The sequence below is a fragment of the Protopterus annectens genome, chromosome 11.part0, assembly GCF_019279795.1.
Source record: "Protopterus annectens isolate FY-2018-M chromosome 11.part0, PAN1.0, whole genome shotgun sequence".
Classification (NCBI taxonomy): domain Eukaryota; kingdom Metazoa; phylum Chordata; order Ceratodontiformes; family Protopteridae; genus Protopterus; species Protopterus annectens.
Window position 1 is genome coordinate 35701701 of NC_056745.1, and position 23527 is coordinate 35725227.

The following is a 23527-nucleotide window of genomic DNA, read 5'->3' on the forward strand; positions in this document are numbered from 1 at the left end:
AGGTTGTTTGTTTTGTGACAGCTGTTGGGGAACAGCATTAGGTTGGTTTTGTTGGGGTTTAGGATGAGCTGATACTTATTTAGGAAAGATTCGATGGCAATGAGGGATCTTTGGGTAACTTATTGTAGCTGATGCACGGAGGGTGTGGCGCAGATGACAGTGGAATCATCTGCATATTGTATGATGGTAGCAAGGTTAGCTGCAGTGTGGAGATTGTTGATGAGAACTGAGAGGAGTAGTGGGCCAAGTGTTGAGCCTTGTGGAACACCTACTGTTACAGGAAGAAAAGAGCAGAGATCGTCTCGCCACCTGACTGCTTGTTACCAATCTGGAAGGTCATTTTGGAACCATGAGAGCGTATTTTTAGATATGTCAAGGGATGCCAGCTCATGTAGGAGCTGCTCATGGGACACTGTGTCAATTGCCTTTCACATATCTAGAAATATCAAGGAGACCATTTGCTCATTGTTTTTTAGTAGGTTTACAGTACTGGTGAAGTTAAGCAGGGCAGTAGTGGTACAGTAGCCTGGCCGAAAACCGTGTTGTGAGTTGGTAAGGAGCTTGTTAGTTAGTAGGTGTTGCATTAATTGTGAGTGGATGCATTTATCTAAAACTTTTGAAAGAGGGGATAGTACGGATATTGGCCTATAGGTGGAGAGGAATTACATAGAAGATTTTCAAAATTTTAGATAAGTATTACTCTGATATGGTTCTATTAATTAGAATCAACACTGAGTAACAGATAATGTTGGCTGCTAGTTTGAGGTATTCATTTGGTATGTTAAAGAGATATCCCAGGTGGCTAGTGCCCTGGCCCAATGTTACAGAATTTTCTCATTAGTCTAGAGAGCTATGGAGGCATGAAAGCCTCATGACCCTATCCACTCATACACACATGATCCCCCCACCTGATCACATGCACAGAACACTCACAAATTCATCAACACAAACACATACTAACACAAACAGTCACACACAAAAACATACACACAAACTTACATTATCCAACTACCCCCCCCCCCTCGGTGACCTCCCACATACCATCACACATGCAGCCACACACATACACATCCACACATAGTCACCCAACACTACCTGTCCATTGAGCTCCCTTGCACTTATCTCTACCGTGATGTGGGTGAACAGAAGTTTTTGGGTGTCGTCATTAGCATGTGTGCCAGTGATTCCCTGAATCACTTGGCTGTGTGCATGCCTTACTGCAGGCAATTACGGGGAAAAGCACATGGTTAATTAGCACATCTACCCTAGAATGCCTGATCTTATTAGCATTTAATACAGCTGAGAAGAGAGTTCACCACGGTGCTGCACATCTTTATGCAAAATCACTATGGTAGGGCTGTTTCTGAAGTGGAAATGCTTGCTGTGAGCTATGCATATCATGTACAACTCCTGGTAACCTTTCTGAATTAGGCCCATTAAAATTCTAGGATATTCAGCAAAAATGCAATCTGAAATCAGTTTTTACTAATGTCTCTACCCTAGATTTCAAAAACAGTTAACACATTTTCTACTGGATATTTGTATTGCTTAATTATCTCATAGTTCAGGTCCTTTGCAATATCCTGTATTTCAACATTAAAAAGATGAATGCAGACTGATGTAACACATAAAAACAGTGCCACAAATTAATAAATTAATTAAATGTATATTCGCTGGAGTTCTGTAACTTGTATTATCAGCAATCTCATGTTTTCTTCTTATTCTTTTTATAAGGCAACATAAAATACTGAAATAGAGGTCCAAAATACAAATGATATGCCAAAGAGGCTACCTGTTCAGTCTTACACATCCCAGTCTCCAATAAATTAGCAAACTAAATGAGTCAACAGGCATATGCTTCTATTTATGTAACTATGAAGTACTATAAATAACAATGATTGAGCAAGAAAGATTAAACTTACATGTGGTTTTTGTATAGGGTATTCGGATTTTGGATGATTTATTTAATGGACAGAATGGAGTTTCAATTAAATGACCAGCTCCTGGGTATGAGATCTTTGTGAACAAGTGACCATTTCCAGCTTCTTTCATCTTCTTTTCAATCTAAACCAAAAAAGTAAGAATAAGGTCCTTATGGTTAGATTTTTCAGACTAGTGAATGTAAAAGGACAGGACATTGTAACTTACCCTTATTTAATAAAGCATCCTCTTAAATTATAGTCATATGGAGATGAAAGTGTCTCTCAACTTGATCATACCATCCTACAAAAATTCAGATGCCATACTTTGGGTTGTCTGTGCAGGGGTAAATATTACATGCTAGGCAGTGCAAGAAATTGATAACTATAGGGAAGAATTCATCACAAGGAGAGTAGACAGCAATTATCAAAAAATATAATATCACTTTAAGTTGTTGTGACATGTGGCTGCATAAATGTTTCAAGACAGTGAAGCTGTAGACTGTAAAATGTTCATACCATTCATAATATAAACATCCTGTCTCCATGGAGACTGTCCACCTCACATTTAAGGACAACTTATGCAACTGAGTCTTAATTTCTTGACATGCCACTCGCTAATAGAAAAATACCCAGCATACTGATTTATTTTTCTTACATTACTAGACCCTCATTAACCAGGTTCTATTCAGAAATACAAAAGACAGTATTCAGAAAACTTTGTTGCATCATGCCAAGTGATTTTTTACAACAAACAATTCAGAAATACCATCAACGTGTGAAGAACTAACACCAGGGTCTATGTATACGGAGGCAAACCAATTAAGAACGTACAAAAGGCGGGGCGCAGTTGTCAGCGTATGTACTGGTGAGGAAGAGAGCTGGTTCTACCAGGAAGTGCACTGAACGAACCACTATCCTGGCTACAAGACTGTGCTAAAGTTCTTTTATTCTTAGTGTGATGAGGCTCGCTGCATGTCATTGTGTAATTTCACTTTTCTGAGCATAATGATTATGCTAATTAGCGATCATCTCATTATTGTTATTGAATCACTCAATTTGCATAGACAGCAAACCTTGTAAACATCCCAAAAATGTCTACACAATGCCATGTATATGACTGAATGTATGTGAGCAGCTCTGAACAAGGGGACAGCAAATCAGTTTAGGGCTGAGAAAATTGTCATCCCATATTTAACCATCATCAGATGGGATCACTTTAGAGCATGCATTCTCAACAGCTTACACAAGCAGAGAGGACTGCCATGTTTCACTCTTTAAAATGCAATCAGAAAGAGTAATACAGTACCTATATTTTATAAGTTTGCCATCCTTCACACAAATGAGTTACTTGCTGATGCTCACTGTTATGCAGCAGATGTGACATGTGAGAACTGTATTGGGTGACATTTGTCTGCCATTTTACCTGAAATTCTTCAAGGAGAGACATCATGGCTAGAGAAGCAGAGGGTAGTGCTCCTTTTAGAGCACAGAGGAAATGTACGGAAGAGTCCGAGGTATTTTTGAACAGTGTCCGTGAAGAGAAAAACTGGAGGTACAGTGGTACCTGATGGTAGTTGTGTGAGTTAAGGTGACACGTTTATCACTCACTGTAAACTGGCAGAGTTTGTGGGAGATATCAGCAATATTTATTTTATTTTATTTATTTATTTATTTGCTTTTGTTTAACCAGGATAGTCCATTGGGCCCAAAGAACCCGTTTTCAATGGAGTCCTGGGGAGAAAAGCTCCACATACAGATTATACAAAGATTATGTTACACAATACATAAAATACAAAGATTCATTTCAATACATAGATTATATAGAGAAAAACATAAGTATCAAACAAAACAAGTAATAGAGGCGAAATATAAAAAGAAATAGAATAGGAGGATGGCTACCCTCATTGCCTCCATGGATACTAATGCTCCATTTACTTGTTGGGACATGTCTGAGCCCCATACTGGCTCCATCTTCTGAGTCAGGACATGGTGGTGGCAATACCAAGGTTGATGAGTAATCTCCCACTGTGTATCAGCAGGGAGGCACTGCATCTGTGAAAACCCAGTCATATATTCCAGCCTGGTCTTCCCCTTCCTTTTGTGTCCATTCATACCACTGTTGATTTGCAAGCCTTTCTATCAACACTGTCTTCTCTCCGTGCGTCTAAGTTCTCCTTCAACATTTTGTTCTCCTTCCCTCAATGTGCTACCCCACACCATGTTAACCTAATTTGTCTTTCCCTTCCACCTAACACACCGCTCTTACTTAAGTTCCTCTTACTTCCCTTACTTCTTTCCCCAAATTTCCCTACTCTTAAAAACAAATGGACAACTGTCGCACAAAAAAGTTCATTCCTCCTGCCCAGCTCCATCCATCTCATTTGTTATTGGCTCCCCCTCTGTTCTACCCTTTCTTGCTTACCATTTTCATTTCTGTCATCCCTTTATATGGTAAAAAATTGATAAACACATCACACACATGCCCAAAGAGGGATTATAAATAAATAAATATGTATGTGTGTGTGTGTGTGTGTGTGTGTGTGTGTGTGTGTGTGTGTGTGTGTGTGTGTGTGTGTGTGTGTGTGTGTGTGTATATATATATATATATATATATATACACACACACACACACACACACACACACACACACACACACACACATATATATATATATATATATATATATATATATATATATATATATATTTTTTTTTTTTTTTTTGTGGTCATGTAGTGCATGAGAGGCTACTGAGAGCACCCCTTGAGTCCCATATATAACCAACGAGAAATGGCATTTCACATTTTATAACTAAAATGTAGTTCAATCTATGCCATGCCATCAGTCACACAAATCAGCTGAGATGCATTGCACTGCAGTTATCAAATATGAAATGCAGCAAAGCTTATGCCTTTATTCTGACTGCTGCCATGGCTCACTTTGCTAATGATGTGATTTGTTGTTAAAATACTTCAAAAGACCAAAAGCATAAGGTTCAGTTCAGGTATCTTTATTCTTGTGCAAGGAGACAAAAAATGCAGTTACAGAGTTTGTCTAACTGAAATCAGGAAGTATCACAATTATTATACCTTTCTTTCAAGACACTGCCCACTACATCTGACGTAGTAGATCACCAGTTCACAATTCTGTTACTTTACAGATGTTTTTTTCATATTTCTAGCTTACTCTTCAAAGTTTTAAAAAGATTTTTCAATAAACAGGATGGCCTTGACGACCACTGGTCAATTATAACTTTCTTACTATGTGATGTTACAAATCTAGGCACTATGGCTAATTCGAGCACAATGCAAGTACAGATTTCTGAAGCAGTTCATTGTTTAAAGTATCTAACTTTCTTGCAGCTAGTGCACTTTTTCATTAGCATGAACAGAGCTTATTGTCCATAATGAATGGATCTACAGAAATTATTATTATGCTTTATTTAATTTCCTGACCTAGTAGAAAATCACCTGCTTTCCAGTACATTTCCAAAGCATAAACATGTATTTTGCTGTGCTAGCAAACTAGGTCAGAGTGCATCTTGCAGTGTCAGAAAGCACAATTTAAGAAAAGCATGTTTTCAGTCCCAAATAAAACTAATGTTGCATATAGAATAAAAACGTGTTCATTTTCCCTTATTAAAATAAGCATTACACACATATATTAATACATATTTTTCTAACATTTCCCCCGTTAATACTTTTTATTCTATCTTCAAAAGCATTTGTTTCTTCTCCTAACCTTTTCCTTGGAGGATTTGCAGCTAAGAGAGTCATTCAGTTTAAACTTATGAAAGTTTTTCTTTTTTCAACAGTTCTTCAATTTCAGTACTTTGATACAAAGTCTCAAAAACTGACATGTCTATAAAATCTTTGATTATTTTTTTCATGCAGGGAATGCCACAGCAAATACATGCTCTTAACAGTAGTACTCCCACACAAATGGCAATCAGTACGTTCATTAGGATGGAACCCCACCCCCCAAATAAATTCTGGAAAAAGTCCGTCAGTGGGTTCGGGCCTGGCCTGGTCATGTCTGACACTTGCTGAATCACTTCCAAATGATCATTAATCTCATGTTTATTATCGGGAATGAACGAACAACACTCATCTTTGATTAAAGCACACATACCACCTCTCGCCGCTAGGGTGAAGTCAATAGCCATGTGGTTTTGAAGCACCACAGTTCTCATTGCATTCAGTTCATCAGTCATTAATTTGAGAGCGGAAAAAGTTGCATTGCTCATGACCTCGAGAAGTTTGGATAGTTTTTACAGTTCCCAAATTGATTTAACTGCACCATATGCAGGGGCTATGCCAGCCCAGGATATGATAGTGTCACTCAAGTCCATGTGTGCTAGTTTACTTTTGTCTTTCACGGAGTTATGGTTTCCCCAGCTTGCTACAATCTGTCCCATTGGATTCTCAGGTTTCTTGACTGGATTTCCAGGTTTATTTGCGACATCTTTGACATTTCGAATTCTCCTATGAGGTAAAGCTGTAATGTGTTGTATGGCTGGGACCAGGTAACCCAAAAAACAACTGCCAGACCAATTCTCAGGCAACCATTTGTATGCCTTTTTCTCACACACAAAATAACAGTTTTCTACTTTGGTACTGATATATACTTTCCCTGCATGAAACATTTTCTTATCTCTAATAGACAGTTGCTTTAAAAGAACAGGATTATGTTGTACTTTACTAATAGTTTTATGCAAGGACTCAAAATATGAGTCATAATCTGCATCACAGATTGTTTCTGCATTTTTAGCTTTAATATAACATTTATAAGAAATAGTCACATTACATTTGCTCCAACCAACCTGAATCGTATCATTCTTATAAAAACACACAATTCCTTTTTGTGTAACTGGCAGGAACAATGCAATTTTGTCTCTAGATTTAACAGGTGCAGTCTCAAAGATCAAGTTTTCCCAGGTGTCATTGACCCCTAGGTGGACAGCAGCCATCAATAATCCCCCATATGCTGTTGGTATAGCTGTGCAAATCCAACAATTTGAAATATTAAAAGTCTCAGCATACACATATTTGATTGCTTGGGAAGTGTTAAAGTTCGGATGCCAGTCTATGAATGTTAATTCACGTTTGTTCAGTCTAGCTGGTGTGGCTGAAGAAAAGAAAGGCCACAGCAAAAGCCACAGCAAAAAGAACATTGTCACTAATACAGTAATTAAGATGATTATGCAACACTGCTGAAGTCGTTCAGCATTTCTATTGTCTCTGGGTCTTGTCATTCTGCTGCTGCTGTATGTTAGCAAAAGTTTTATCAAGTTCAAAGTTTTTAACTAGTTTACAGTGTGTCAAATGAATCCAAGATGAACGTTCTGCAATTTTGACTGCTGTGGGCATGCTCAGCAGTACCTGATATGGGCCTTCCCACTTCGGAGTCATTCAATTCTTCTTCTTGATTGTCTTCACCCAGATCCAAGTGCCTGGGGCTACTGCCACTCCGGATGATTCAGTTTGGTCTTTATCTGAAACAGAATTAAACTGTAAAAGATGTTTGTTATTTAGCATATTCCTCATTTACTCAGCAAGTGTCCAGTCTGCTTCCTGGTCTGCAAGCATGAGAGGTTTCCACTGAGGTATATAATAAGCTCTTCCATAAATCTTTTCAAAAGGTGTCAGTCCTTTTGCATTTGGAACAGTTCTCATGCTCAACAGTGCCAAGGGCAAACAGTACACCCAGTTCTTCTGTGTTTCTAATATAAGTTTTTTAAGCTTATTCTTTAAAACTCCATTGTGCCTCTCTACTAACCCTGCAGATTGAGGGTGATATGCACAGTGATGTTTTAAGGAAATCCCAAAATACTGACTTAACTGCTGTATAGTTTGATTAACGAAATGTGTACCATTGTCACTGTAGATCCTTTCCAGTATGCCAAATCTAGGAATAATTTCTTTAACTAGGGTCTTTGCAACCGTGGCTGCATCTGGTTTATTAGTCGGAAAGGCCTCCACCCATTTGGAGAACATATCCACAATGACAAGGTAGTACTTTTTGTTTTCACATTTGTTCAATTCTATGAAATCCATACAGATAGTATGAAATGGATATGGTGGTGTAGGGAAACTCCCTTGCTTGGGTTTTAATGCCCCTTGTGCATGATGTTTATTACAAGTGTGACATGATAGGCAAAATTTTTTAGTATAGTTTGTAAATCCATACGTAGTGAATACCCTATTCACTAACTGTACCATCCCCCCTGTTGAGACATGGCATTGCCCATGGCTCAACAAAGCTGCATATCTAAATAAATTAGATGGTAATATCGGTTTTCCTTCTTTGGAGATGTACAGCCCTTTTTCGAGAATTGCTCCTCGTCTTTCCCACTTTTGTTTCTCAGCTCATGTAGTAAGTGTCTGCATCGTTTTCAACATTTCTAAGTCTAAAATCTCAGAAGGTTGTAATTCCTCATTCAAAAGAAATGCTTCTGAGGCTGCTTGCTTTGCAGCTGTGTCAGCTCTCGCATTGCCTTTTGAAGTCCTATCTTGTTATTTAGTGTGAGCTATGCACTTACAAATAGCTACTTTCTGAGGTTACTGAATAGATTCTAACAAATCTAAAATAAACTGTGCATGATTAATCGGTTTGCCAGTAGATGTCACCATTCCTTGATTTTTCCACTGTTGTGCAAAAACATGTACAGTAGAAAAAGCATACTGGCTGTCTGTAAAAATGTTCACACATTTACCCTTTGCTAAGGTACATGCCCGTGTCAAGGCAATCAATTCTGCTGCTTGTGCAGATAAGCTATGTGGTAAAGGTTTTGCTTCTATAATCTCAGTATCAGAAACTACTGCATAACCTGTTAGGTTCTGTCCTGTAGGACTCTTTCTGCATGAGCCGTCCACATAATATGTCACCTTGGCATCATCCAAGGGAACATCCGTAAGATCTTTTCTAGGCAATGTCTTTTGCTCAATTATCTGCAAACAGCTATGAGGTGTGCCATCTGCAGGAGTTGGGAGCAAGGTAGATGAATTCAAAGTTGTACATCGTTCAATTTTCATATGAGGTTGGCTCAGCAATATAGTCATACAAGAGAGATGCCTAGCAGGGGAAAGATATGCTACCTTTTCTTGCAGTAAAATAATTGCGACTGCATGAGGCACTCTCAATGTGAGAGGGTGGAATAACACTACTGAGGCTGAAGCCTGCATTGCCATTGCAGCTGCCACTACTGCTTGTACACAGTGGGGTAGAGACCGTGCCACTGAGTCCAGTTGTGATGAATAATAAGCAATGGGGCATTGTTTGTCCCCATGCTGTTGAGTCAACACTGATGTCATATAGCCTTGCTTGCAATCTACAGTTTGGAAAAAACGTTTGTGATAATTTGGTAATCCTAAAACTAATGATGATGCTATCAATTGTTTTAGTTTACAGAAAGCTAATTCTGCTTCTGGTGTCCACTGTATTAAATCTTGTGCTGCCATAGGCTTCTTAAAAATCAAGTTGGTTAATGGTGCAGATTCCAAAGCATAGTTTGGGATCCAGCTTCGGCAAAAATTAGTTGTACCCAAGAAGGACATCATTTCCTTCTTGGTTGTGGGTTTTGGTGCTTGTAAGATCGTTATTTTTCTGTCCTCATCTAATGTTCTGCCATCTTTGGATATTACATATCCAAGGTATTTCACTTGTTTTCTCCAAAGCTGCAATTTATTTTTGCTTACTTTGTGTCCTTCAGTGGCTAAAAATTTCAATAGTGCTACAGTATCTTCTTTACAATCTTACTGGGTGGGGGCGGCCAGCAGGATATCATCAACATAAAGTAGAATTTGACTACCTCTCGGTGGAGTAAATCCTGCTAAATTACTTGCCATTTCTTGTGAGAATATTGTTGGGCTTTCACAATATCCCTGTGGTAATCGCGTATATGTATACCGTTTCCCCTGAAATGTAAATGCAAACCAATACTGGCTGTCTGGGTGTATCGGTATTGAAATGAATGCATTGCTGATATCTACCACAGAAAAATACTTTTGTTGAGGTTTCAAATCATTCAACAAGGTGCGTGGATCTGGCACCGTAGGTGCTCTTGAAATAATTACGTCATTTACAGCTTCCCGGCCGACCCGAAGCCGGTCGCCACGCACCGCCTCAGAGGAAGTGCACCCAACGGCGGCCGCCATTCTCCATTTGCTTTTTTAACTGGGAATAAGGGTGTATTACATGGTGAATCAGGAGATTCCACCAGTATTCCTTCCTTAAGTAAAGCTGCCATGATAGGTTTAATACCTGCTTCTGCATCTTTTCTTAAGGGGTACTGTCTTTTTTGTGGTCTAAATGCTGACTTTGGCGTGATAGTAACTGGTCCTGCTGTGCGAATAAGTCCTACATCTGATTTTCCTGTTGACCAGAGGGTTTCTGGTATGTTTAATAAAGCTTTCTCTTCCTCTTCTAATAAGAAGGTTTCTCAGCTGTCCTCGCTGGACTGCAAGTGTATAGCTGGATGTGTTTGTGTTATCCAGTTCAATTTTTGTCTTTGAACTCCCTGTTCTGATAGTTCTGATTCTGTTTGCTTCTCCCATCTGGTAACTTTTTCTCCCAGATTTACCCATTTCAAATCTTTCTCTTTTGTTAAGCTAACATGTGGAAACTGATTTGATTTATAAAGTGCAAAGAATTCCTGGGGTAATGAACAGCTAACTATACTGTTCCCTTTCATATCCCAGTACAGATTACACAGTGCCAGTCTGTTTGCACAATTTTTAAATAACTCTTGTTCATATTCCTTGTCAGGTCCTGGTGTATTGCAATAATACAGGGTACAATGCAACAGAGGTTATACATCAATGCAAAGGGAGGGAAACTTACTGATAGCTACATTCATTAACTCTTCAGTAATTGCTCCAGGGCCAGTTGTAACCAAGTCCTGGCTATACCAGTAAAATGTCTCACCTTCCGTTTGCACTGTAAAAGCATTAGTTTGTCGCTGTGCTTCCATGCCCTGCATGGTTGGAATTACTGCTATGCCAAATAATTGCATAAGGTCTCTGCCTAAAAGATTTACTGGGCATTTTGCAGAAACAACAATTTTGTTTTACTGGGTCAATCCTGAAACAGGATCTGTTATTGTAATGTTATGGGAGAGAGGATCCCGATACAGCTGTCCATTAGCTGCTTTCATTAGTATAAAGTCATGAGATTCTGAATTTTCTGGTAGTTTGGAGGGGGTGTACCAGGGTTCGTGATGCCCCTGAATCACACAAAAGTTTGACTTCCCTCCCTTCTACCAGGAGTGTAACTTCTGGTTTTGTGTCAGCCAAATAGAGCTCTAAGCTCAATAAGGCTAGGTCTAGTATTTCACTATTGGTAGCTTCCTGCACTTCCTCTATTTCTTCTATCACATTCTCTGCTCTTTCTTCTACACTTTCATTTGTCCCTTCTCTATTATTCCTATCTAGTGATTCCTGACTTTCATATAGTCAGTCCTCACCCTCATCATTTTTATCCTCCATTGCTGCCTTCTTTTTTTTCCTGCAATCCTTTGCCAGGTGTCCCTTTTTACCACATTTAAAGCATTCACCTCTCTTTTTCTTCCCTTCAAAGTCTTCTGATCGCTGATCAGATTGTTTGTTTCCCTGGGTATTCTTTCTACCATTTTTCTCGGACTGTACTAAATAAACTTCTCCGTCCTCTACAGCAAATACTTGGGTTTTCTTTTTCTTCTTGTTATTAAAATGCCTTTCAGCATGTCTAGCATATTCAAGCAGTGATTGTAGTCTGCTTGTACAATGGTCTACAATATGTTTTGTAATAAAACTGCTTATGGGTGCAATACTGCCTTTTAAAAATGCATTCTTCAACTGCTGTTCATATGGGGAATCTTGTGTCTGGTCTTCAGGAACTTGCATTCCACAATGGTTGTTAAAACACTCTAGCAATCTAGAAAAGTATCTATCAACAGTTTCACCCTCTTGTTGGATGCATTGATTAATGCAAGTCTAGTCTGCCCTAGGCTTCTATTTCTCAGAGATTTGGTCTGTCAAACCTTTTACTCTGTTATCCAGTTCTGCGCTGCTATGTGGGAGTGGCCTAAGTGCAGCATCATGGGGATTCCAGTTGCCACTGATCATGTGCCAATCTGGACCTATTATTTGTCTGACTACTTTTTCTACCTCCTCTCCGTTTAAGTGATAACTTAACCTCATGCCTTGTAAGTTTTCTAAGAATTTTCTAAAATTAACTTTTGGATGGGGATGGCTTTCCGGATATCTTCTGGTGTCCACAGTCTGTATACTAAAAGAGTTGGGTCCTGTCCTTCTTGTCCTGCCTGAGGATTTGGTACTTCTATGAGTGGGCATATCTCTTCTTCACTCATAGCTCGTGAATTTCCGTTTATTTGATATAATTCTATATCCCCTTTTAAGTTATGTGTTCGAGACCTGGTCTCGATAGGATCTCTAATAAATGGTTTTATAGGAATAGCTGGATATCGTGGAGGTGGGCCAGTTTGTTCATTTGCTTCATATTCTGGTAAGGGAGCTGGTAAGGGAACTGGGATTGTAGGGGGTGAAGGGGCCGATGCTATAACTAAGTTATTATCCTCTTTGTCTATAAACATTGCTTTTGAATTTTTATTCTTTTGTTCTCTTTGGTTTGCTTCCTCAATCCACCTGTGTGCCTGAGGAACTCCTAATTTGCGCTGTTTTTTAACTCGACCTTTGGAATCAGTTTTTAGCTGTCTAATAAGTTTGATAAGTGAGGATCTTTCTAGTTTCCCATCAAATTCATATTTATTAACCCATTTAGTATAATATTTAATGTTGTCGGCGCGTTGTGATTGCATATATTTTGCATCTTCAGTTAACGGTAGGCTTTGGGGTCTTTTTGTTTTTGTGCACGTATTACCCATTTTGTTTTAACCTTTTAAATGTTACGTAACCCTTTTATTTTTTAATGTGGTACCACCAAGTGTTTAGTCTCTTCAGACTACCTGCCTACTTATTCTGTTTCCCTGATCTATGACAAGATAGCAATATTTCTGTCCCTGAATTCTAATAAATTCTTAACAGAACAAATATTATCAAGTCCCTGATCTAAAACAGAAAAAAGTAGATTCACCCTACCTGAGCCTCAGCGATTGGTCAGTCACAGTTCAAACGAAACCCGCCTTTAGTCGTAGATCAGAAAAGTGGCTGGCCTCTTTTGCACGACAATTCAGTCGGAGGTCTTTCGGACAAAAAGAACCGATGTGGTATCTTCCCTGCGCAGTTTCATGCCACCTGGCCCATCTGATCCAAGGCTAAACGGAGGCTTCCAGTCCGAAGGACCAAAAAATGTTAAAATACTTCAAGAGACCAAAAGCATAAGGTTCAGTTCAGGTATCTTTATTCTTGCGCAAGGAGACAAAAAATGCAGTTACAGAGTTTGTCTAACTGAAATCAGGAAGTATCACAATTATTATACCTTTCTTTCAAGACACTGCCCACTACATCTGACGTAGTAGATCACCAGTTCACAATTCTGTTACTTCACAGATGTTTTTTCATATTTCTAGCTGACTCTTCAAAGTTTTAAAAGGATTTTTCAGTAAACAGGATGGCCTTGATGACCACTGGTCAATTATAACTTTCTTACTATGTGATGTTACAAATCTAGGCACTATGGCTAATTCAAGCACAATGCAAGTACAGACTTCTGAAGCAGTTCATTGTTTAAAGTAGCTAACTTTCTTGCAGCTAGTGCACTTTTTCATTAGCATGAACAGAGCTTATTGTCCATAATGAATGGATCTACAGAAATTATTATGATTCTTTATTTAATTTCCTGACCTAGCAGAAAATCACCTGCTTTCCAGTACATTTCCAAAGCATAAACATGTATTTTGCTGTGCTAGCAAACTAGGTCAGAGTGCATCTTGCAGTGTCAGAAAGCACAATTTAAGAAAAGTATGTTTTCAGTCCCAAATAAAACTAATGTTGCGTATAGAATAAAAACATGTTAATTTTCCCTTATTAAAATAAGCATTACACACATATATTAATACATATTTTTCTAACATTTGTATATTGTCAGAATTTGTCAGACATTTGGGAAGCATGGCTAGGCTTAAAAAGGCCCCAATGGTCATTAGCCTGGAACACACAAATGAATCTTTGAACCTATAACTGCCAATGCATAGAGTGGGAGTGTTCCAATCTCTGTATGGTCATTTTTCTTTTCTGCCTCCACTGTATGTGTACCATTCCTCTGATTTGTGTTTCCCTAACCCCTTCAATATGACGTCTCCAATGTCTCAACTTGCTGATGTGTTGTTAAAGAGACTGTTACTAAAAAAGAGTCCCCTCTTGAGGTCTGCCGTTTGATTTCTGCTTCCAGGCTGTTCTTATGTAACATTGCCTTGAAAAGCTCACCAGACTGTGCTACACCATGCTGTGAAGGAAAGGTTAGTTTGCTTTTTATTTGCTGCATTTTGTATTACATTATTGCCTTTTTATATTTTGAATAATGTGATTTGTTTTCTTTACCTTGTGTTTTACTTGCATTCTGCTTTTAACTGCATATTAAAACTTCAAGAGAGATCACAGCTCTGTCTCTTGTGAGTCAAGCAGAATCTTTTTCCCCACCAGCTTACTGCAGTGTTCTTAAACACCACTGTCTTTCTAGTTGCCTGCCTCATATGTTAATTTGACCATATATCTCATTTCCTCTCTGATTTCACTGGCTTGTGTGAGTAAGCACAAAATTATTATTTTGTGAAAGCACTCCCCTTCAACTATTTAAATTTATTGGCCATCCTACTGTATTCCATTGTACCAGAATACAAAAGTGACCACCCCCTTTCAATCTATCTTGCTGTTTTAAAAATAGTGACTCTCCACTAAAACTTAACTTTTTATACAGGTAAACTTAAATTACCTACGTTCACACCTAACATATCTAGTGCACACTGCAGTGTTTAGGATAAAACTTTTTTTTTTCGTCCTACCTTTAAGCATCCCTGTGACTAGCACTTGTTCTAATACCTGCTGGAAAGTACTATGAAGCCTTAAACTGATACAAGCACTCAACTCTCCTTGTTAATAAGGAGAAATTAATCATAGGCACTAAACAGCCTATAATTGCAAAGTACCTTGCTAAGGCAAAGGAAAACAGCTCCTGTACTTTACAAAAAAAGCACCAAACCAGGCATGTCCAAGGGTCAGCTTCTGGTGATTTCTCCTGTCCACCTGGTGAATCTGGGCATACTGGGGTAATGCAGCAATTGCCTCATGTACACAGACAACCCTCTCCTCCTACCACCCAACACTACAACCTGTGAGAGATGCACTTACATAGCCAAACCGGAAGCAAAGCTCTCAACACCCAAGATTGTGCTAGACAGTCAAGAGGAGAAGGTTATCACCCGCACTACACCTCAAGCAACACATAGCCTTTCTAAACCCCCACCACCAACACCCACACGTAGCAACATTAAATCCACATATGCGGAGGCCCTTAGTTGTAACCTGCCCAAGCAAGAAGGACCGCCGAAGCTGAAACGCAAACAAACACCAATCACAACCAAAGTGTCACATAGCTCACAACACCAGTGTGCCACCCAGCAACTAAGGCAAGACAACGTACCTAACACTTTAGTCATAGGTGACTCTATAGTCAAGCACACTGATGTCCCACTCACCAGGATGAACAAGGAGAAAATTACAGTCAGCTGCCTGACGGGTGCCATGATCTGCCACATAACGCATGCACTCAAGTCACTCCACAACAAGTACAAATATGACTCTGTCATTGTCCATGTTGGAGTGAATGACTTGAGATGTACCTCCATGGACTACATGAAAAGAGACATGGAAGAGCTCTTGGATCATGTGGCCAGGGCAGATATGACCCTAGCCATGAGTAGCATCCTCCCTTTGTCCAGAATGATACCACAATATAAGGACAAAATGATTGACTTCAACAATTGGCTAAGCTTCTGGTGTCATTCAAAGGGGATCCAGTATCTGTCTGCCTGGGACAACATGATCGACAAACCACGATGCTTTGCCAGAGATAGTCTGCACCTGTCGCCCCTGGGATTCAGGTTACTAGCTAAGGCTCTTGCCACCCCTATAGTGCCTTTTTTAGGCAAAGTTCAAAGGACAAAACCACCACCGTAACAGGTACAAGCATGCAAATTCTGAAGGTAATGCTACTCAATGCTAGAAGTCTAAACCTCAAAATGCACTCTCTCGAGGCACTCCTAAAAATGGAGAACATTGATATCTGTGCAGTAACTGAGACCTGGCTCAAGGCTCCAGAAAGCACCCCTGCAATACCAGGCTACAACTCTTACCACACTTTTCGGCCACCAAAGCAGGACCGAAACACTAAAGGTGGAGGAGTGTCCATATTTACCAAGGGTATTCACACCACCAGGCTAGTTGCCCAACACAATGCATGTGAAATCCTCCAGGTGAAACTAGCACTAGGTAAGACTGCAATCCATCTTCTAGCTTGCTACAGATCCCCCACCATGCCTCAAGATTCTCACTACGCCTTTCTAAACATACTGGAAAATATTAAGATACAACCAAGCACCCTAATATTGGGTGATTTCAACTACCCTGCCATTAACTGGGAAAGCTACTCATGTACCAAAACTTATGCCCAATGGTTCTTGGAATTCATAAATTCCAATGCCCTGGATCAACTAATCCATAGCCCCACCAAGGGCTCCAATATCCTAGACCTGGTCATTACCAACATGGGAAAATCAATGCTCAACAGCTATGATCACCCCCCTTGTTGGTCAGGTTTGACCATAAGCTAATCACCCTTAACATCCACATCCCACCCCCACCCCCCAATAAGGAAAGCTCCATAAAACCCCTCCAAAGCCAACGTCATGCTACTCAAGTCAGAAATGACAAACTTCATGACACCCATGCAGATGGGAACTGAAAGTTCGACTGCTGAATCCTACACTAAGGCACTGTACGAGCACATCCACTCATGCATGGATCATGCCATCCCAAATAGAACCAAGATGCTCTCCTCCAAAAAAAGGAAGCCAATCTGGTGGTCAGCCTGCCATAAACAAACTTTACAACAAAAGGAAGAAACTGTTGCAGAAAAGAGGAAAATCCCAGGATGCAAAAAAATCCCTTACCAGACTTAGTAAGAAGCTGAGATCCCTCATAAAATCCTCTAACTCTAGTTATGAAAATAAAATGTCCAAAGTTTCCAAAGACAAGCAAAAGGCATTCTATAACTATGTCAAGAACCTAAATGGCAATGCTCTAAGCTACAACAGAATGGCATCAAATATACTGATTCCAAGGATATTGCCAATATCCTAGCAGATCAATTCAGTGCCAACTTCACCCCCCTCTCACCCCCTAAATGGCCCATCTCAGTACCGGGAGATTGCCAAATTCCAGTAATAACGGCCACACAGGTAAAAAATGCACTCTCCAAAGCTAAGAATACAGCATCCATGGGACCAGATGACATCCTGGGCTGTGTATTACATGAAGTACAAAATGAACTGGCACCTCACCTAAGTGTCATGTTTAATCATAGCCTCACCTCAGGCTTCATGCCCACAGAGTGGTGCACAGCTTCAGTTATCCAACTCCACAAGGGGGGATCCACATTGGATCCTGGGAACTACTGCCCCATCAGTCTGACCATCACATTTGGATTACAGATGTTCAATAAATGAAACTTAGAGCAATCCTTTACGTGCTGGTCTAACTTTGTGGATGTACTTACTTACTGAGACCATGCACGTTGTCTTTCATGCGTGAACTACTTGATTTTGTTACTTCCATCAGTCTGATGAGCCTGATCTGCAAGGCCATGGAACGTATTATCATGGAACTTATAAACAAAGACATTGGCAACCTTCAAACACTGGACCCCACCCAGTTTGGGTTTGTGAAGGGCCAATCTTGTCTCCTGAACCTGACTGACTTCTTTGAATCAGTCTCCAAAGCCATGGACAAGGGTAAGGTGGTCCACACAACCTATCTGGACCTCACCAAGGCCTTTGACACCATCACCCACTCTGGAATCTTACTAAGCTGGGCATTAATCCCTACATCACTAAATGGGTTTCCGACTGGCTTACTGACAGAACCCACACTGTAAAAGTAGCTGACTCCAAATTCAGCTCCAGACAAGTGACAAGTGGAGTACCTCAGGGTTCAGTCCTGGGTCTGCTCTTGTTTGGCATCTACTTCTCTGAAGTACAGGCCAACACTAGGGGACTCTGGCTGACAAAGTTCGCAGATGGCTGCAAACTTGGAGCCATTATAGAATCCCCAAATGATGTGGATACTCTACAAAAGGGCCTTACAGAAACAGATGCTTGGTGCCAGAGCCATGGGCTCAAGCTCAATTCCAAAAAATGTATAGTTATCCCCTTTGGGAAAAAACATGTACCCATGAATTACCACATAGGTAGCAGTACACTAAACACCGAAAGTGTGATAAGAGACTTAGGGACACAGGTGGACAGTGGTCTTACCTTCAATAACCACATCGCCACAACAGTCAGGAAATCCTTCTATGTGGCACACCTCATCACTAAGGGCTTTTCATCCAGGAAAAAGGAGGTCATTGTCCCACTGTACTCATCCCTCATTAGACCCATTATAGAATACAATGCCCCATTCGGTATTTACCTCTCAAGACATCTGCAACAACTGGAAAGGCCGAAGAAATACCTCACTAAAAGAATTACAGGCGTAAAGCAGATGCCCTAAGCTGACCACCTTAAAAAACTCCAGCTATACTCTGTCATATATCATCTACTCAGAGGTGATCTCTGCTTATCATACAAGGCCTTGTCAAACCCAGAGCTGTTGGACATGCTACACTTAAAGAAATCCCAGTCGCTCAGAGCCACACGCTCCAGGGATCTAAACCTAGTCATCACAATGAACAAAACATGCTGGAAGGATAGGTTCCTGACCCAGAGACTCCCCAGACTCTGGAATAAACTGCCCATACATGTCAAGCAGAGCGCCTCTTTGACCTTCTTCAAAAGGAACCTTGATGACTGAATGGGAGAAAGGAAATTTACCCCGGGGATCACGTCAGTCACCCGCTAGACAGGGGTCCAGGGAAGTAAATAGTGTGGGAAGAAATAGCCAGGGAATTGTTAAGGCTAGGCTTGTATAGTCCATAGGGCTGATAGCCTAGTACCAACCTATGAACCTATGAACCTATGTTTCCATGACCTCTGCAGTGTGACTTTAGCAAAGGCTCAACATTTTAATGCTGTGTTAAGAAGACTATCACTGAAAAGTGTCTTGGATTCAATTCCATTGACATCAGACTTTTGATTTCGGCTTCCAGTTTGTTCTTCTGTAACATTACACTGATCTGTGTTTCTGTAGCATGTTTGGCATTAGGTCTTCAATGGCTCAGCTTGTTAATGCTGTGTTTAAGAAACTATTTCTGTACAGCAATCAGATCAAATGCCTTCAGTGTTGTTATTTTGTGTTTTGTTACAGTTACATTATACTCCAGGTATATTGATAAAAAACAAATGTGATGATGTCAAGAGTGGTGTAGGCAAGTGCATCATCTGGCTTTACTGTAGCCCCTATCCTTTCTGAGTTTCACATTGTGTATGTTCAGGCATTTCAGATGGATAACCATGTGTATGCATCACCTTCTCCATTGTGTTCTGCATCTCTGTATGTCCATTATCTCCCTTTGCAATCTTCTAAAGTTTATTTTGTTTCATTACCCTGCTACCACCTCTACACTAATCCCATATCAATCATGATGTTATTGTGGTCAATATTACATTTTCTGCATATCATTTCCCCACAACAGTAATGTGGCAGCTTAGCATTACCATCTGTTGTGTGGTTTAGTGAGAAATACTCATGCATGGTCAACGTTTGCACCAGCTGCTGTGAAATTACTCTGGACATAGACTGGTCTTAAATGATCATTCGGTGGGTTCCTATGTTATCTATGATTAAGAGCTTCACATTGTGTATACTGGCCTGGCTGTATACATTCATAATGAGCCTCAGGGCTTATCTCACCTGCATAGTAAACAGTGCTGTTTTGGCCACAAGCACAGAGCTGACATTTCTCAATCCCTGGGTGAGACTTTTTCTGTATCCTTTTTCAATAATCCTGTAAGCCTTATATTTAATAATAAGATGCCCTTTAGTCTCCTAAAAGACAAGGTATACAACCCCGACATTGTTTTTTCATGCTAGAACCTTTAGTTTTTAAACCTTTCTTTTTTACATTTGTTATTAACTCCAACATTATATAAACTGTTCATTTCCTGCCTTCCCTTTAACTTCTGTGCTCCTCCTCCCGAGCATTATTCTGCATTTCTTTTCCCACAAATCCCCTTTATTTCCATATAATTTGCTTCTTGCTTTTTATAGAGGTCCCAACTACATTTCTTTTATCTTCTTTTACAATTTTAACTAGTTCATCTATAGTTTGTTTAGATTTTGATTTTCTTTTTTTAATATTTGCTTTTTTAGCACCCAATAAAATAAAATTTATTAAGGCCTTACTATGTCTGGACGCTTCTATATCCCATCTCAAAAAGATAATTCCCCTAGTTACAACCATTTATGACCCAAAATTTCTGGCAATGTACTCTGCAAGAAATGTTTTTTTAAATCTGATCACTCATTACATTCCAAAAAAATGTATTGTTTCATAATTACCTGTCTCTTTCCCAACAGAACTCTTATCATTTGCTATCTACCAGAAGAAAAAAAAATGTGAAGTTTATTTGTAGTATAAAAATACCTGAACAACATTATCAATGCTTTAATCCTACCTAACAACCATCTTTTACAAACCTTCTAATCACTGTATGGAGTTTTACAAGTTGTTTCATTATTTGAATATGCATTGTATTCTTTACATTTCAGTTGTATCTGTGAATCAAGTTCATACCACATTTCTACGTTTCATTTATTTATGTATTTTTTAGCATTTGTTTACTGGTTTTTAGATCATAACGTGATGTTTTTAGCTTTAATACCATTGTCTGTGCCAAATCTTCTTGTACCTTTTAAAATAAAAGTCTGCTCACTGAATGTCTAATAATAGTGGTGTATTATGTATTAGCAGCATAGAGTAGAGGTAGATAAAGTTATATAACTGAAACTGATAAGTAATCTTATAAGATCTGAACAAGTATTTTATTATGGAAACTGTCTCAAAAAACAATGTGGATGAACTAAGTCAATCTGTAGCTGAAGATTGCAAACTGAACACTCAGACTTCAGTAGCTCCAAAGAATGAATTATACAATCCTTTTGTGATGCTGAACACAAGAATTGTTTTTTTGCTCTGTAGTAGTAGAACTAACATAAACTGCATTGTTATCTGTAGTTTCCAGATTTCTGGCCTAACATCTGAATATCTGAACTGGTGGATATTTGAAATGACTTATATCTTGAAAGTATCTCTCTTCATACTAAACCTTTGTAAATTTCCTACAAGTTCTGCTTGACTCCTTAACCTTGGCTTCCAAGCCTTGTACCATTGAGATAAAATATTATTGCAGGTGTCTGCCTCCAGTCTCTCTTTGTATCATCTATGGGGTCTTTGACACACAGCAAAATGTTGCAGTCATTTTGTTAGCACACCTTATTGTTATCAATGCTTTGGCCTGAGGTCATTCACCGAAACATTTCTTTCCATTGAAACTGCAATTGCTGAAACTGCATGTACAAATCTGAAATACAAAATGAAGATATAGGTCTGTTTTTATATGGCTGCATTTCTAGTCCTCTGCAAAGACGATATAGCATTTATGTAGGATTTATTCTGACAAAACTATGTGTATGTGAGCACTAATCTTACAACTCTCCCTGAAATCCCTGAATTGGGATTTGCTTCTATAATTATAAATCTATTAATATAATCTGTAAAAGATACTATAATAATCTCTATAACCAGAAGCACTTCACTATAATTACTACAGTTAGATTTAGCCTTAGCTCTTCCAATGGAGAGAAAAGAAAAAGTCCATTCCTTCGACGAGAACACCAGGACATCACCGGATGCATATCGTGTCCCTTCTCCCTTCTACCCCAGCCATTTTCATGCTCTGCCTCAAACCATCCTTCTACATAGTTTGTTTAAAAAAAATTCTTCTTTTAAACTGCAGCAAACTGCTTGCCACAAATGTAGAAAACAGTTTCAAAAGTTTATATCCTGCCTGCACGGAGCACAATAGTACTCAGATTTTAGTTAAAAATGATTTTGTTTACTTTTAAACTGTAGCAAACTCCTTGTTACAGTGTAGCAAGAAGGTTCTACAGTTTAGGGTACACAGAGTACTAGGGCACACTCAGGTCTGACTGCAAATGCAATTCCATTAAAAAGTGATCAGCATCAGCTGATCATGCCACCCACCCAACACTTTGACCTAACAGTTGTTAACCATTTTGTCACACCCTAGCTACACCACTGACTACAACTAATATAGCAACTGCAAAATATTTTCTTTTTATCTGGTAAATAAACCTGCAGTTTTAATATTGAACACTAGGTATTGCATGAGCATTCATGAGTTGTTGATTATCTGAAAATGTTCTGATTGAACTCTCTTAACTTTATGCTTTAATTTAACTGGGCATTATTTAACATGCCTTATAATTTACTTATAACTAAATAACTTACTTTCTAAATGTCAACATGGATTTAGGCCATTCCACAGTACTACCACTGCCCTCTTTTCCTTTGCTGACTGCATTAATAAAAAACGTAACAACAACATTCTTTCCTCTGCACTCTTTATCGATCTTTCAAAAGCATTCTATATGGTTAACCTCCAGATACTTATAAATATCCTCAAATCCCTTTCACTAGATGCATTGGCTATAAAATGGTTCCAATCCTACTTAGACAACAGACAGCAGGCTATGCTATGGGATAACAATCTACTCTACACATCTCCCCATTACCCTTGGTGTCCCTCAAGGCTCCATATTAGGACCTCTTCTATTCTCAATTTTTATTAACAACCTTCACTCAGTAATTCCTCAAGCTACCTGTATACAATATGCAGATGATTCCACATTAATATGCTTGGCCACTTCTCCATCTGAACTACATTCCCTAACCCAAAAGGTGTTTAATACAGCAGAACAATGGTTTACACAGCGATGCCGCCTCTTGAACCCCCCAAAAAAAACTCTTGCTCTTCACTCCTACCCAGACGTCCTTCCCAGTAGATTTCACAGTCATATCTAATAATGGCACTCTCATATCTCCCGATCCAACTACCAAACTCCTTGGAATAACAGTAGACAACAACCTTAACTTTGATACTCATATTAACAACACAATAAAAACTGTAAATAGAAAACTGGGCTCCCTCTATAGGATCAAACCCTTCCTTATTCCAGCAGCCAGAATAACTATTGCCCACGTCCATCTAATCTCTACACTCCTCTATGCCTCACCCATTTATAGTAATCTGTCAAACAATAACCTCAGCAAACTGGAAAACACCTACAATAACATTGCCAGATTTGCCAGTGGAAATCCATTTAGACCCCACCACTGTTACAATTTAAAGCAGCTCGGATGGCTTTAGCTACTAAATCACCTAAAATTTCACCAACTTACCATTGTCCACAAG

General features: G+C 39.2%; 1 protein-coding gene across 1 annotated transcript in view; it reads right to left on the reverse strand.

Moving 5' to 3' along the window:
* Positions 1–23527, reverse strand: part of LOC122815992 (bile acid-CoA:amino acid N-acyltransferase-like) — a 351946-nt gene that overhangs the window by 45401 nt on the left and 283018 nt on the right. Inside the window, exon 10 of the mRNA XM_044088870.1 lies at positions 1923–2064. Within this exon, the coding sequence (XP_043944805.1) occupies positions 1923–2064 (142 nt within the window). The remainder of the gene's footprint in view (positions 1–1922; positions 2065–23527) is intronic.